Source organism: Panthera onca, chromosome B4 (assembly GCF_046562875.1).
Source record: "Panthera onca isolate mPanOnc1 chromosome B4, mPanOnc1 haplotype 2, whole genome shotgun sequence".
In the NCBI taxonomy this organism is placed as follows: domain Eukaryota; kingdom Metazoa; phylum Chordata; class Mammalia; order Carnivora; family Felidae; genus Panthera; species Panthera onca.
This window is the reverse complement of record NC_138345.1, coordinates 78335376-78351150: the sequence shown is the minus strand read 5'-3', so window position 1 is coordinate 78351150 and position 15775 is coordinate 78335376. Positions and strand designations below refer to the sequence as shown.

Here is a 15775-nt window from a genome sequence, read left to right as displayed (position 1 = left end):
CTCTCTGAGGCCACACGCTCTCCTCTGCCCAGTCTCAAACACCCTCCCCTTGCACCTGCTTCACAACACTCACTCCCAGGTCGGCTCCTTCCACCAGCCCAGTATCTCCAACTTCCCTGCTTTTGGTCTTTGGGATCCCAGGAAATACAGATGAGTGCTATCATTCACCTGAACAGACACACAGTGAGATATGTAAATTCACCACGTGATCAAGGAAATGGCTAAGTGTATCAGTCTTTGTAATGGACACTGGAAATGGCTATCAGGGAATTACTCCCTGTCCGCATCTGCATGCCACTGCCACGCTCTGGGAACGTGGACTCTGAGAAGACACTGTATTGAGTGTTTTGTTCGTTGTAAACTAGAGCAGCGAGGACATCTAATGAGGTTCTGCTCTCTTGGGGTCGGGAGACTTGCACTGGGGAGAGGCTGAGTTCACAAGTGCCTCACACCACTTTGCTGCCCCTCCTCCAACCCTCACCACACCCCCTTTGGGCCCCCTGGAGATCCCTGCCTACTTCCACTTTGTTCAAAAACCAAAGGGTCCCCCAACAGGCCCACTCTTCCTCTCTTGGTGCTGTTGGATGGGGGCATTGAGAGGTGGGAGGTGAGAAGCCAGGGGATGGAGCGGGATAGAGGCAGCACTCAGAAGAATGAGCTTTCGCATTAAAAAAAATGGAGAAAACAGGGGCATCTGGGTGGCTCTGTCGGTTAAGGGTCCGACTTCAGCTCAGATCATGATCTCATGGTTCATGGGTTCAAGCCCCACCTTGAGCTCTGTGCTGGCAGCTCGGAGCCTTGGAGCCTGCTTCGGATTCTGTGTCTCCGGCTCTCTCTGCCCCTCCCCCACTCACACTCTGTCTCTCTCTCAAAAATAAATAAACATTAAAAAAAATTTTTTTTTAATGGAGAAAACACCAGGGACACGAAAATGTGTACACAGGCCTCCACCACCACCACCAGAAAGGAAAGGCAGACCCCTGCTCCCACCCCCTGTTCTGCCACTTGGGACTCCTTTTCCTCCTCAGAGCAGATCTAGTGGCCCTTTGAACCTGATTTTACCTCCACTCAAACTTGGTGGGCCCCAGACCGTGGTGTGCCAGGGGGCAGCCCCTGTGGGACGCTCCAAGGCCAGGAGGCAGAGGCTAGGGGAGCATATATATATATGTACTAAGAAAGATCTTGGTCCTCTCCGGGGCCCACATGTGTCCCAGAGGACAGACTCTGAAGGCATTAGAAGGACTGCGTTGCCCAGAGAACTGCTCCAAGGTTTTTCTATGTCTTAAGATCAAGTGTATATTCTTATGGCAAAATATCTTCTGCCCAGTCAGGCTGTATTTAAATCTTTTTTTTTTTTATCCCAAATAAAATAAAGTGAAAGAAGTAGAATTTTTCCTATAAATCAAATGAAAGAAACTTGTCCATCAGAAACCCCTCTCTCCACATCATCAGGGGGGACATCCCTTGCATCAGAAGGGACTCCAAACAGACTTCCCCAGGTGGGACTTGTTGGGGACTGTCAGTTCAGGAAGAGGCCAGAGACAGAGTTCCCCAATCAATTGCCCCGTTCAGGCCGTCAGGGAAAATGTCCTCTAACCAGAGGTCTGGATTTTATTTCTGGGTCCCCACATAATTAGCCTGTTATTAACTGCCCCATAATAAGATCTGTCCAAGATTCTTGGAGAGCAGACTATGAGAGTTGTTCTTACAGACGGTTCCAGGGGGTTCCTTTAAGTCATCTTCATGTCTTATTTCTGAAGGGTCTGACTAGCAAGTAGGATCAGTTAGAATGCCTCTTCCAGGAGTGTTGCAATAAGCCAAGATGCTTAGTCTGAAGGAACAACTGGGGGTAAGACAGTGTAGTATTGCAATATGAATATGAACTTTGACATTCCCTGAACCTCAGTTTGAATGCTGGACTAGCTGTGTGACCTTAGTAAAGTTGCTTCACTTCTTTGGGCCTTAACCTCCTTATCTATCAAATGATATACATGACCCATGAATGAAATACATACGCTGTGTGCCACTTAGCAGGTGCCTGTGGATAAAGGCTCCTGTCTCCTCCCCTCTTCTAGCTTTCCCTCCACCCCACCCAGGCCTGGGTGACTCAGATTGGCTCCGACCTTTTGGCAAAGTCAAAGGAGAAATGCAAAGAGATGACTCTGATCCTGTGAGAATCAGAGAGGAAGTCAGCTCCTCGGTCAGAATTATCTGACCCTCTTCTGTCTGCGCACACAAACCAATGGTTCTCAACTTTAGTTCCTACAGAAATCACCTGGGAGCTTGTTTAAATTCATATTCCTGGGCTCATCCCTAGAACTTCGGATTCAAGAGTTCTGGATGGAGCCCAGGATCTGCTTATTTAAGAAGTCCCCTCCACCCCTCACCCCCATCCCGGCGACCCTGATGTATGTGGTGGTCTGTGGACCACATTTGCAGAAGCGTTGAAAAGGTCAAGGCTTTGAAGGGGGCTGGGAAAACCACAAAGGAGGCAGACATTAATTTGTTTGCTGGGAGAAAACTTGTTGCCATCGATATTTAATCACGCACACCCAAAGAAAGAAGGAGCCATAACAGGAATCACCCAAATACAAAAAAGAGAAAAAAAAATCCAAACTGCCAACCATAAACACCTCAGCTGTTAGCTTCAGTCAATCTTTCCATCCTGGCATACAAATAGCTGGGGGTCTCTCTGGGAACACACAATCTCTCAGAGTGTGAGGGGCCTCCCGGACCCCTAGTCCACTTCCCCTTTGCTCCCTCAGTGCTGAGGTGACATGTCCCGCCCCTCATCCGGGGGCAAAGCACAGGTGCACTTACCCATCGCCATTCTCCTACCTGGCTCCCTGCCCAGAGGGCCTGGCGCACGGCCAGTACTTAGTAAGCAGACTTAGTAAAATGTTTGCTAACCTGAAATTAGCTGGGGAAGAAAGCGGCTGAGCATCTTATATCAAAAAGCCTTTACACGCCTTTCCTGGACCACAGGGAAGGGGGAATTAACAGAGGTGGCAGTAATGTTAACACCCAGGGTTGGCACACAAAGAGTAAATCATAACTGCAATAGGAAGAAAACTGGAGAGACAGTCTGGGTTCCAGCCAGGGGAAATTACTAAACAGGCATGGGGGTCTGGGAGAGAAATGATTTTCCCCTCCTGCTCCCCACCCCTGCCCCTATCAGAGGGGGGCACCCGCCGGAGTCCCCTGCCCACTATGCAAACCGCACGGATCTCACACCGGAGCAGGCCCCCACTACAGAGGGGGAGCAGAGGGCACCACTGCTGGAAGCCACAACCCCTGGGCCACGAGGGACAGTGGCACTGAGGTCACCGCAGATCACGCCACCCTGGGAACGGCTCACACCTGCGGGAGGAGACACTGGGTCAGAATTCTCCTCCATCCCCGACACGACATGACCCAAAACCTTTTGCCACCAATGATTGACTTTCATGTTTCTGAGGGATCAGCATCATGAATCTTTAGACCTATCGGCAAATCCAAAGCCATTGCCATCTGCTTCTTGAAGGAGTGTGGTTAGCAAATTGGACACCTAACTCTGCTTGAACCAGACTAATGTTGAGATGTGTTTATACAATCTTTGAGCAAAAACTGATGGGTCATAGTGAAGGAATCATCTAGAACCATGGTTGCTGGAAAAATGAGAACAGATAGATACCTAGCCTAGGGACTGTGTACACATTGGATTATTCAAGGTAAAGAGTTGCCTGAAGTGGGCCCAAACGGTCAGAATAAACATCAAAAATGTTTCTTCCTATTGAAATATTGTGCCACTTGAAGAGTATCCTGTGTGTAACTGAAAGACTTGAGCTGTTTTTGCAGAACCAGTCAGCGGGGCAGAATTTCCCCCAGTCATTCACTTATGCTTCACGGATATTCCAGATGGCTCCACGTAGGGACCAAATATTTTGGACCATCCATTTGTCCAGATCCCAGAGACCTCAGCTCACATCTCCCCTGCCCGGTGCCCCACAGACAGAGATTCAGTCACCGATTAGATGCAACCCAATATTAACACCCAAAAGAACGATGCCCACACATGCACACAACTTACAGATATTGACGGAGCCCACGCCTTCACACAAGCTGCAGGAGAGAAAGAGAGAGTGAACATTTAGAATGGGGTTCCTCTGTTCTTGCGGCAGGTCTGTTCTGGTCCATCCTGAGCGAAGAGAGCAGGGCTGAGGGGAGGGGACGTGTTGCCCACCTACCACAGAGAGCATCAGTGTTGCCACTGCTCCCAGGGACCCCAAAAGGACAGGGGAATGTTAGGTTGCAGGACCCAAAGACCACTTTATATGCCTTGTTTGCTTCTTGGCCATGGAAATGTGGTGTACTGGAAGGTACACGTGGGGTGCAGTGGGGTTATCCACCTTGTCCCCTGGCTGGAAGTTCCAGCATGGCCAAAGAGGTGATGGGAATAGCCACTGCCTAACTGGGACACCTTCAGGTGGGAAAGAGCTTGCCTAGCATGCTAATTGAGCCATTTTTTTTATCCCACGAGCTTAAATGCTACCCCGGATATCTATCTGACTTGATACATGCAGAGGGGGCAGGAGGGAATGGTGGTCAAGAGCCTGGCGTCCTGGGCGCAAATCTGGCTGAGCCAGATCACTAGCTGGGTGACCTTGGACAAATCACCTAGGCTTTCTGTACCTCAGTTTCCTCATTTATGAAATGGGATGATAATACCCACCTTCCAGCACTGTTGCAAGCTCTACATTGCAAAGTGCCTACAGGTAGAGCCTGGCACACAGTAAATCCACTGTGTTTGCTACTAACATTATGAACATCTCATTGATGATGAGACATTTACATCACTGCCATGGGTCCCTCCTCCCTCACGCCCACCTGCACTTTCTCTTCTACATCACCTTCTTTTTTTATCCCCCAGCTTCAAACCATCTCCTCCAGTAAATCTCCAATCTGATTCCTTCTGCCCGACTGAGCACTTCAACATACTACAGCTTTTCAGTAAGGATCTATGCTTTGGGCTCACTCTCCCACCACGTGAATCTGACCCTGCCACAGCCTTGGAACTGTGCCCTTCCAGAAGATTCTAGCCAATGCCCATCATGGCGCCTGTTGCTCCACAATGCTGGCAGCAGCTGTCACCAAGTTGAGTGATTACGGCTGCTTTGTTTTCTCATTTTCTGTGTTTTCTGCAGTGAGGGTTACTTGGGTAATCCAATTACACTTGTTAAATGCCAAGAAGAAAAGATCTGTCAAAAGGTCAGTGGCCACAATATGCAAAGCTCCATACACCCAACCATCTTGTAAAATCTCATGTGTTGGAGACAGTGCCTCATGCGTTATAGAATTGAGTTCTTAATACATCAGTGATGATGATGATGATGATGATGATGATGAACGTAAGTTTCACAGCACAAATGCTGAGTGCCTTACTGAATGTTGATGAGTGGGCCAGAGGCTTAAGTGTAAAAGGAGGAGATCAATCTGGTGGCTTCACCCAGAGTCCTGAGGAAATGGACAGAAGAGTTTACCTGCTTTGGTCAAGCGTGGCACAAATCCAGCAGCATGGCCAGCTGCCTAGGGGGCGACACACGTCAGATTTCTAATGCTAACCTGGTCAGTAAGGAGCCTTTCCGTGGTACAGCCCTGCCTGGCTACCCTGGATAGAGAGATTCTTGTTCTGACCGTAACCTGCCCCTACTGGTGATTTCCATTCACACTAACTCATTTAATCCTTGCAACAGCATAAAGTGCTGGGTTTTATGATTATCTGTTGTACAGATCGGGACGCTGAGGCCCAGAGGTTCAGAGCTAGTAAGTGGTAGAGCTGGGATGTGAATCCAGGTGGTCTAGATGGCTCACAACCTGTGATCTTAACCTTTCTATGCAACTGTCCTCCCCCCCAGTCTAGCTTGCTCCCCCATGATGGGACCCAGCTAGGAGGCAGTAACGATGTGGCTACCTCCAGGCTAAATGCTCGTCACTACCCCAGGTGTAAATCCACACTGCTCCTTCCCTTGCTGACTTCACTTGCCCCAGTTCTTGGCTCAAACTGTCAGCAGAGCCCGATTTATGCTGCCCCTGCCTTTCCCTACTAAGCAAGGACCCTGTGCTGGTCATTTCTATCTGCTGCTCCTGAACATGAGACTATAGGGTTCCTTGTCTGTACACGCCAAGTCAAATGGCCTTTAGCAAATCCTCTGAATGATTCCAGCTTTTACAATCCACTGTGATGTGATTGCAGAAACCCCTTTCCAGTCAACAGGGTAAAGTAGTTGCCTTGGAATGAGCTTAGTTGCATCAGGAGGGGCAGTGTGGGAGGGAAAAAATCACCGGAGATGGTAATTTTAGCATAGCCACTACCTAGCTGTCACCTTGAACAAGTTCCTTCCCCTCTTTAGGCCTCGGTTTCCCCATCTGAAAATGGGAAAATGGTTAGACTTCTTGATTTCTAGAGTCTTTCTGGAGTCTTTCCCAGTTTGAACACTCTCTGCCTGGAGGATGATAGTCTGTTGAGGCAGTCCTCCAGCCCTGAGTGGGGATGTGAAGAGACCCTAAGCCCTGTCCTCACCGGCTCTCCTCGCCCTCCAGCAGCTTTCTGTAAGTGGCGATCTCCACGTCCAGGCCCAGTTTGGAGTTCATCACCTCCTGGTACTCCTTGAGCAGACAGGCCATGTCCTGCTTGGCCTTCTGAAGGGCGGCCTCCAGCCCCGCCAGCTTGCATTTGGCATCACCGAGGGCTGCCTCGCCCTGCTGCTCTGCCTCAGCCACGGCGCCCTCCAGCCTGCACCGCTGTCAGGGAGGGAAGAAGGGGAGAAGCTTGAGAAGGGGACCTAGTGGGTCCCCAGTGGCCTCCATCAACCTATTTCACCTCTATTCCAAATGGTCCACTTGCAAATTAACTAGGCAGGAAAATAATGGCCCTTTGGAGCTTTCTTCCTCCATGTATGTGCCTCTTAATTTTATTGTAAAACTCAAGTCCCCAGTGAGCCATTAGAGGGAGGAAATGCTAGTGCTGGAACAGGACTGATAATAATTAGTGATAGTATCTTACACTTGTTTACCATTGTTGGTTTACAAGGCACTTTCACAGATGTTGCCTATCTGCTTCCAGTTACTCTGAGCGTGTCAGAACAGGCACAGTTATTTCCCATTAAACAGATGAAGAAATTGAGACTCAGAGAGGTTGTGGGGAATGGAATGAGAGACAAGCCATGTTCAATTACAGAGATGCACAGACGGTGCTAGCGTGCACTGTGAACAGAGTGGCGTGGGACCAGGTCAGGTCTGTGCACCTCAAATCCATCTGGAGAGGTGGAGGGAGAGCCAGCAGAACACAACCTGCACTAGACCGCATTGCCTAATGTATGTTTAAAGGAAAGAAACCTTGGAGGGATATAAAGGGAAATAGGAGCAGAATTCAGAGAAGGTAGACAGACCAACCCTCCCCCACAATGCTCTGTGCAAACAGTGCTTGTCGGTCCTTCAGATGCAGGTGGTTAAAATATAAGCCTCTCCAAAGACAGCAGCAGCCCCTCAAGGCAGGAGGAAAGCAGAAAGCAGATCAGAAGCAGCAGGAGAACAGATCAGAAGCAGCAGGAGAACAGATCAGAAGCAGCAGGAGAACAGGTCAGAAACAGCAGGTACACCGAGCAAGGTCTCAGCACCCCCTGACCTGCTGCTTGGCATTCTCCACCTCTGCCGTCAGCCTCTGGATCATGCGGTTCAGCTCATTGAGCTCATCCTTGGTTCTGCGGAGGTTCTCGCCCTGCTGGCTCACCGTGGCCTTCATCTCCTCGCACTGTGGGTTGGGAGACAAACATTCAGGACCAGCCAATGGTTGTGACATTGCTGGAGGGGTGCTGGGTCGTCACTATGAAGAGCCAGCCTGCTGTTCTACAGTGGTCCCATCTCCTACCCCTGCTCTGCTTGGGCCTGTGATGGAGCCCCTCTGAATGCATGGGTGCATTTCCCAGAGAAGCTTCAGGTTCTGGCTATCTTCCCTGCCCAAAGGGCAGCTCGGCCCTCCAGTTCACCTTGGTTTGGTACCAGGACTCGGCCTCAGCCCGGCTGCGGCTGGCGATGTCGTCATACTGAGCCTTGATCTCGGCCACCACTGAGTCCATGTTGAGCTCCCGGCTGTTGTCCATTTTGACAACCACCGAGGTGTCAGAGATTTGTGACTGAAGGAGGTAGATTTCCTGTAAGAGACAGCAACCAGTGCCCTCAGCTCCAAATCCCCCTCTGATTCCCATTGCTGTAGGTAAAAAACCATCCCCACCTGAAGCTTTAGGAAATAAAATTGGAGAATTCCAGAAGTGCAGCTCTAGCTATCTGCATAAATCTAATCAACCAGACAATGGACAGATTTAGAGTGCTGGGTTTTCTAATGAACTTTTCACACTACCTGAATTAATAAGATATTATTACATCTATATACCCACACCTATATTGTCATATCTCCACTTCATGCTGTGCTGTGTAGATAGGCAATGAATCACAGTCCTTCAAATCATCTGTGTGGGTTTTTTTTTGGGGGGGGGGGGAGAGAGAAAAAGAGAGAGAGTGTGCAAATGGGGTAGGGGCAGAGGGAGAGAGAGAATCCCAAGCAGGCTCCACACCCAGTGCAGAGCCTGACGTGGTACTCGATCCCACAACCATGACATCATGACCTGAGCCAAAATCAAGAGGATGCTCAACGGACTGAGCCACCCAGGCACCCCACAAATAATTTTAAAGGAAGGGAATCACCCATTTCCATTTTGAAAGGAGGCCTAAGCAAGAGAAAAATCTCCTCTGATCACAGAAGGAAAGGATGTTTAGGTTCTAAAAGTGTTAGGGATGGACAATACTTTCTAAAGCCAAAGGACCAAGACAGCCCACAACTCAAAAAACCCTCTGCCCTCTCCTCCCTCGCTTGCTCTTCTGGAGAAGGGGAGAGACTCACCTCCTCATAGAGGGCCTGTAGGAAGCCCATCTCCTCCCTTAGTGCCTCCACATTTGCCTCCAGGTCAGCCTTGCGCAGGTAGGCACAGTCTATGTCCTGGTGGACACACATGGGAAAGGGTGGAACAAGGGTCACTCAGGGCCCCTGGACCTTTGCCCTCTATATGGGGCCCCGAGGCTATGTTCTGTCCCACTCTTCTCCTATCACAGAAACATCCATGGGGCCACCTCAAATAGGGAGTAGAGAGAAGTCTGACCTCGACAGATTTTTTCTCTTTCCTCCAGAATTAGAGACCTTCCTGAAGCGAGTAGCCTAATATCACAGCCCAAAATGCCAGGCTGCTACTACTAAGTTAGATTGGCCCATGGAGCATGACCACGTGGTGGCCACAGAGCCATGAGTGTGCCCCACCCACAGGCCGTCCTTGGCACCCAGGCTGGGCAGCATCCAAGTAGCTGACTCTCGGGCCCGAGGTCTCACCAAGCTGCTGTCTGGCTGATTAGCCACAGTGGTCACTTAATCAGTTTCCCTCTCATATGGGCATTGCCAACCAAGTGGCCCCCATTGGTCAGGGGAGCCGAGTGCCTGGCCACCACAACTGGACTGCCGCAAACTTGGCAAGTTGCTAGTCTCAGAGGTCCAGCATCTAAGATTTCACTCTTCCCCATGTGGGAGGACTCACTCACCTTCTTCAGCACCACAAACTCATTCTCAGCTGTGGTCCTGAGGGCCACTTCTTCTTCATACCTGAGGAGAGAGAGCACAGATGGAGAGGCCCTTGGGGATGAAGGCTTTGGGTGGGCCAACCAAGCCCTAGCTTTTCAAGACTCCTTAGTTCTGCCCTTGACTTGCTGTGTGCTTTGGGGAAAGAGGCTTGGCCTCTCTGGACTTCTATTTTGCAGTCACGAAGAACCCACCAAAAGGACACTGGACATGAAGTTCAAGCCTCTGGTTTCTGGTCCAAGCTTGGACTGAAGTTTCTGGAAAACGTCAGGCAAGCCATTTAATCTCTCTGCATCTTGGGCTACATTGCCTGATGTGCAATAAGGCATGCTGGAAATATTTGTGGGATGAGCAAAAGAGAGATGCTCCAGGGGACGGGGGGGTGTCTTTCAACCCGAAAATTGTACAAAACGTAAAGCTCCATGAAACCATCCCTGTGATGTTCTCTTCCCTTCCCCCAATACTCAAGGACTTGAAATCCTGGAAGCACCCCATTATGCCCTGGCTGTGGGGGGGGGGGGGGTGCATTTCCACAGCCCTCCTGCACCACCTGGCACATTCTCTTGTGCCTGCCCATGAGGTCATTCCTGCAGCAGCCCCGCCCAGCCCACAGGGATGACCAGAGTCCTCATAGCATGATTTTCACGACTTTTTAATGACAGAGTAATTTGGGCTGCTATAAACTCTGGGCTATGTAATTACTGGCCCTCACACCCCCCCAGACTGGGAGACAGGCCTTGACACCTGCAAACAGAATTGTGTCTGCATTTGCATCCCCCCAAGGAAAGTGTAAACCCATTGCTGGGTCCATCTGGATGGTAACACCCGATCTCCCAAGATCCGAATTCCGGTTACTTCCAATTAGAATGATCAGGACAGATTATATCAGGATCACCTTTCTCTCCATCCCTATCAACAGGGAAAGAGGAGCAAGGTGTCAGTGACCCGGTGAGTTTAAACTAGGCAATGGCCAACCTAAACAAGTCAGGTTACAAGGGAAGATTGACGCGGGCCTTTGAATTGCAGAGCCTTGCAGAACAAGAGCCTGGTGATTTATCCACAGAGTGAATAAACGACTTCTCCAAACTTATTGGCTATCTTGAATGGCATTGGCCGGATCATCTTGGAGATACCTCCCCAGGGACCTTTCCTCTCCCCACATCCTAGTGCTGACTATTCCCAAGTTCTTTCCTCCAGTCTGTTGACCTCTCTCTTCCCATTCCGTTGTTGTTCCTCTCTCTGTGTCTCTAGGCCACTGTGTGCCCTGGATGTGTGTCCTACCCTCCCAGGCTGGGACTACCTCTTCTCCCCAGCTCTCTCCCCATTTCCCAGGATAGGGCTACAAGAGCTGGGAGCTGAGACCAGATAGAGCAGACTGAGAAAACAGAACCATCAGAGAGGTAGCCTGGGCTGGCCCTGACCTTCAGCCATCCCCACCTCTGGTAGAGTGGTGTGGACCCAGCCAAGACCTACCCCACACCCATAACCACCCCCAGCCCGGCCGCACTCACTTCTTCTTGTAGCCCTCCAGCACCTCCTGCACGTGGTTGAGCTCCGAGGCCAGCCTCCCGCTGTCGGCCTCCACGCACTCGGCCTCCCGCCTCAGCGTCTCGATGTAGCCCTCGAACAGGGGCTCCAGGTTGCTCTCGCAGCACTTGCGGTTCTGGTAGAACTGCCACTTGGTCTCCAGAAGCTTGTTCTGCTGCTCCAGGAAGCGCACCTGCCGGCCCAGGGTGGAGGAAAGAGACTCAGGGGGAGCCCTGAGCCCTCTCTGCCCTTGGGGATGATCTCTGACCCGCAGCAGGCTGTGACCTTCCCCCAAAGGCCAAATCATTTGGCAAAGTCTGAAAGTGCAGGTCACGGCTGTTCCCCCAGGAATGTTCCCTCACCCTATCCCCCTCTCCCACTAGAGCACACAATTTATTTGCGGTATTTATTCTGCACAGAATGAAGTAACATCTGATCTTGCAAAAACACTCTCGACCGTGTGTGGTGGGCCAAAAATGGCTCTTCAAAGATGTTCACGTCCTAATCCCTGGAACCTGTGAATCTGTTATGTTATGTGGCAAAAGGGACCCTGCAGGTGGAATGTAGGTTATGGCACTGAAGATCAGGAGATCTGGAATTATCCAGGTGGCCCCAAGGTGTCATAATGGGCCTTTTAAAGTGGGAGAGGAAGGGGGCGCCTGGGTGGCTCAGTCAGTTGAGCATCCGGCTTCCACTCAGGTCATAATCTTGTGGTTTGTGAGTTCGAGCCCCGTGCCAGGCTCTCTGCTGACAGCTCAGAGCCTGAACCCTGCTTCAGATTCTGTGTCTCCCTCTCTCTCTCTGCCCTCTCCTGCTTGCGCTCTGTCTCCCTCTCTCAAAAAATAAATAATAAACATTTTTTTAAAGCTTTTAAATAAAGTGGAAGAAGAAGGCAGAAGAGTGGAGAGGTGCACAGAAGGAAGAGGTGGAGGAGAGACTTAAAACCTGAGGCAGCCTTGGCCACGATCACCGGCTTTGGAGGTGGAGGGAGAAGGAGCCTGAGTCAAGGAATGCCAGTGGCCTCCAGAAACTGAGAAGGAGCTCCAGCCAGCCAGCCAGCCAGCAAGGGAACAGGGACCTCAGTCCTACCATCACACAGAACGCAATTCTGCCAAAAGCGTGCGTGTCCCTGAAAACAGGTCTCTCCTACGGCCTCCAGAGAGAAATGCAGCTATGCCAACACCTTGGTTTTGACCTCATGAGATAAGAAATTTGTGTTGTTTTAAGCCACTAAGTTTGTGGGCATTTTTATGCCAGTGATTTAAAAACGCACACACCACGACTCTCCCTCACTCTGATCCTGGGGCAGGAGAGCCCATCCCAGGGACCCTGGATGGGGAATGAGGAGACCTTCCCCTGCCTGACTCTGCCACCAACCGGGCCCCTGTGCCCCACTCTCCCGGAGCCTCATTGTAAACCGAGGCAGTGGAAATGCATCAGCAATGTCCCCTGGCAGGCCCCAGGCTCTTTCTGCCCTGCAGGCACGTTTTACTTGGCCCGCAAACCGTGTCATAGAAATGTGATTTGTTGCCGAGGTTTAATAACTGAATAATTTCAGGCAAGAATCTGGATCTCGGACCGGAACTGACTGCTCACACAGACTGCATACCTGTGTGCTGTCCAAAAGGCTACGTGCAAAGGTCCTTGCATGTTCGGGGACCTTACTGTGCTTTCAAGCAAATTAGGCAAAGGGGCCACTCCAGGCAGACACAGCCTCCTTCCAGGGCACACAGCCCAGTGAGCCGAGCATGGGCTGGATTTCAACCTCATCCTGCCGCCCTTGGTGGGTGTCCTTGCATAATGAATGACCCACACGATGTGCTGGCGGAAGGGACGAGCCAGCAGCATGTGAAGAGTAGGTGTCCAGGGGCGCCCGGGTGGCTCAGTCGGTTGAGCATCTGACTCCAGCTCAGGTCATGATCACGTGGTTCGTGAGTTCGAGCCCTGCGTCGGGGCGCTGCTGACAGCGCAGGGCCCGCTTCAGATTCTCTGTCCCCTTCTCTCTCTGCCCCTCCCCTGCTGGCGCTCTCTCAAAAATAAACGAACATTAAAAAGAAAAAGAATAATGGACAGCACCTTCGCTTGCAGAGATGCTTATTTCTGATGGTGGCTCTTATCAGAGATAAAGGCCTCCATGTACCGTCACTCTTGTGTGTGTCCACTTACAAAGACCCTTGATGTAGATGCGCACAGCACTCAGCCCTAGAAGGGGACCCTTTCCTCTCCTGGACTTCAGGGGCTGTCCTCCCCCAGAGAGGCTCACCGAGGGGGTGCCACTGAGCTAGAGGACACCAGAGCTATGCGTCCAACCAGAAGGTGGGCTCAGAGACCCCAGCATCTGAAGAGTGCAATTCAACAGCCCCTCCAGGGGCTGCCCCCTTAAGTTTCTCAACTCACTGTGTTTAATCTGTGTAACGTTGGGTGGGGAAAAGCGCCTGGGGCAGAAATCCCGGGAACTCACAACCTTCCTACTAGAAGGAGCAGGCAAGGAGCTTCTGGCCCCTCCTCATCCTGGATCCTTTCACCCTGGGGAGGGCGGCACTTCCACACAAACCTAAGCAGACATCCCACCCCACCCACCCCCCCTCTCACGGGGTGATGGCTGAGATCCCGAAGATGGAGCCACAGACACACACGCAGCTCTTGCTGGGCAGGGAAGCCGCCTCAATAAACTTCCCGTTCTGTCTGGTTTCACATTCATCGTTGTGTTTGACTCTCCTGGTAGCGTTTGAAAACCAAGAGCCCGATTCAGTCATGCTCCCAAGGCCACGTGCTGATGGGTTGCAGGCCTGGGACTAAGAGAACGTGAAGACGGCTGGTGATTGGGTTCCAAGTCCCTCGCCCCTTCCTGTGCCACAGCCCCAGGGAGCAGCCCACAGACCCACCTTGTCAATGAAGGCAGCAAACTTGTTGTTCAGGCACTTGATCTGCTCCTTTTCCTGGTGCTTGACGCACTGCGCATTCGGGTCAAGCTCCAGGTTGAGGGGCGTGAGGAGGCTCTCGTTGACCGACACGCTGGTGATGCAGGGCGGGCTGGGTCCACAAAGGCCCCCTACGCGGTAACCAAAGCTGCCCCCGCTGCGCAGGGGCCATCCACAGCTCACCGCCATCTGCGGGGACCCCACTGCGCACAGGCTCCGGCTGCCAAAGCCCCCGAGGCGCCTGTAGCCGGGCCCCCCAGGACTGCCCCCGCGGTAGGCCATGGCACTGGAGCAGCTGTGGGCCGACGGCTTGGGCAGGACGGCAGAGCAGGAGCTGAAGTTCCTGACCCCATAGCCGGAGCGGATGCGGTGGGGACGGCTGGCCATGCCTCCGCGGTGCAGGGCAGTGCAGGGAAAATGGAGAGGCCCGAAGCACACAGGTCTCACGCTGGAGACCTGTCCGTGCCCCTGCCTTTTTATCGGGCAGACGATGGGCCTCCCAACAACATAAAAGGCAGGAGAAAGTTATTAAAGCTATTTATGAGCGTGGGAATCTCCCGCTAGGCAGACGGAGAAGGAAAGCTGAAACTTGTCTCCTTTAATGAGCATCTCAGGGAGACCCTGCATCACAATAAACCTGTCCCCTGCCTTTGCAACCCCACAGGCCTAGACATATCTATTTGGCCCCTAATTCCCCTCCCACCCTGTGAGTCCACCTGGGATCATTATCCCACAGGGGCAAGTGGAGGCTTGGGCCAGCACATTCCTGAGACTCGAAGGGTCCCATGTCCCATAAGGTCCCACGGGCCCGTCCTTGCAGGCAGATCACGTGTTTTCCCCCCTAAGGCTGCAAGGATGCCTGGCTCATCTTTCCAGGGTGAGTACAAGTAGAGTGAACCCTTCAAGCCTTCCCTGCACCTGCTTTTCCTACATTCTGTCTGACAGTAGAGTGACTGGGGTCGGTACAGCCTCCTTGATTCAGAAAGCACGTCTTCTCTACTTTGATAGCCTTCATGGTAACTGACACATAGTAGGTCCCTGGGAAGCACGGCTTGAATTGAATAGACTGGACCCAGGAAGGAATGGCCAGTATCTGGACAGCTTCCTCATCTGGTCCACAAATAGTGATTGAGCCTCCTGTACGCCAGGCCCGGGGGCTGTCCTGGAGGAGGTGCCTCCATTCACAGGCCAGTGCTGAGGCCCCACCAGAGCGAGGCCCTAATTCAGATGCCGAGGGAAATAAAGCTCGGTGGACAGAGCTCGCTCTTGAAGAACCTGGGTCTCATGGGGACCCCAGACAGAGGCAGGAAAGATCCATGGCAAGAGGGGGAAAGACAAGTGATCGTGTAAAAGGAATGCTGAGGATTGAGGAGGGCCACTCATGGCAGGTGGAATGTCACAAGGAGGCGAGACCCGAGGCAGGTCCTAGAGGATGGCGACATGTGGCAGAGAGAATAGAAGCAGAGGTGCCGGGGACAGCCACCACCGCAGGCCTGGTGACGAGACAAATACCCAGTTCCTCAGGTCCTTTGCAAAACTGAGCCATCAGCCAAGACTGCTCACCCCCAGCCTCCCACCCCGATCGTACAGGATGCTTTCCCTGTGACACCCCAGAACAGCAGGATGGAAATGGGACCCAAAGGGGAAAACCCCTGCCTGCAGCCCCGAC

At 52.0% G+C, this 15775-nt stretch overlaps 1 protein-coding gene across 1 annotated transcript; it reads right to left on the bottom strand.

The window, feature by feature from the left end:
• Positions 1–2522: 2522 nt before the first annotated feature.
• On the bottom strand, positions 2523–14559 carry LOC132694349 (keratin, type II cuticular Hb5-like). Its single transcript, XM_078449187.2, has 9 exons — positions 14071–14559; positions 11170–11378; positions 9622–9682; positions 8936–9031; positions 8025–8189; positions 7664–7789; positions 6560–6780; positions 4070–4101; positions 2523–3360 (listed from the first exon to the last, which is right to left on the bottom strand). The coding sequence occupies exons 1-9, from the start codon at positions 14491–14493 to the stop codon at positions 3209–3211; spliced, it is 1485 nt and encodes a 494-aa protein (XP_078305313.2). The 5' UTR covers positions 14494–14559; the 3' UTR covers positions 2523–3208.
• Positions 14560–15775: the final 1216 nt, after the last annotated feature.

Excerpts from the sequence above, each read along its gene's own strand:
- LOC132694349 (XM_078449187.2), bottom strand. The coding sequence starts at position 14,493 with ATGGCCAGCCGTCCCCACCGCATCCGCTCCGGCTATGGGGTCAGGAAC. Across the intron at positions 9,683-11,169 it reads CTGGAGGGCTACAAGAAGAA|GTATGAAGAAGAAGTGGCCC; the intron begins GTGAGTGCGGCC and ends CTCTCTCCTCAG. Across the intron at positions 8,190-8,935 it reads TACAGGCCCTCTATGAGGAG|GAAATCTACCTCCTTCAGTC; the intron begins GTGAGTCTCTCC and ends TGTCTCTTACAG.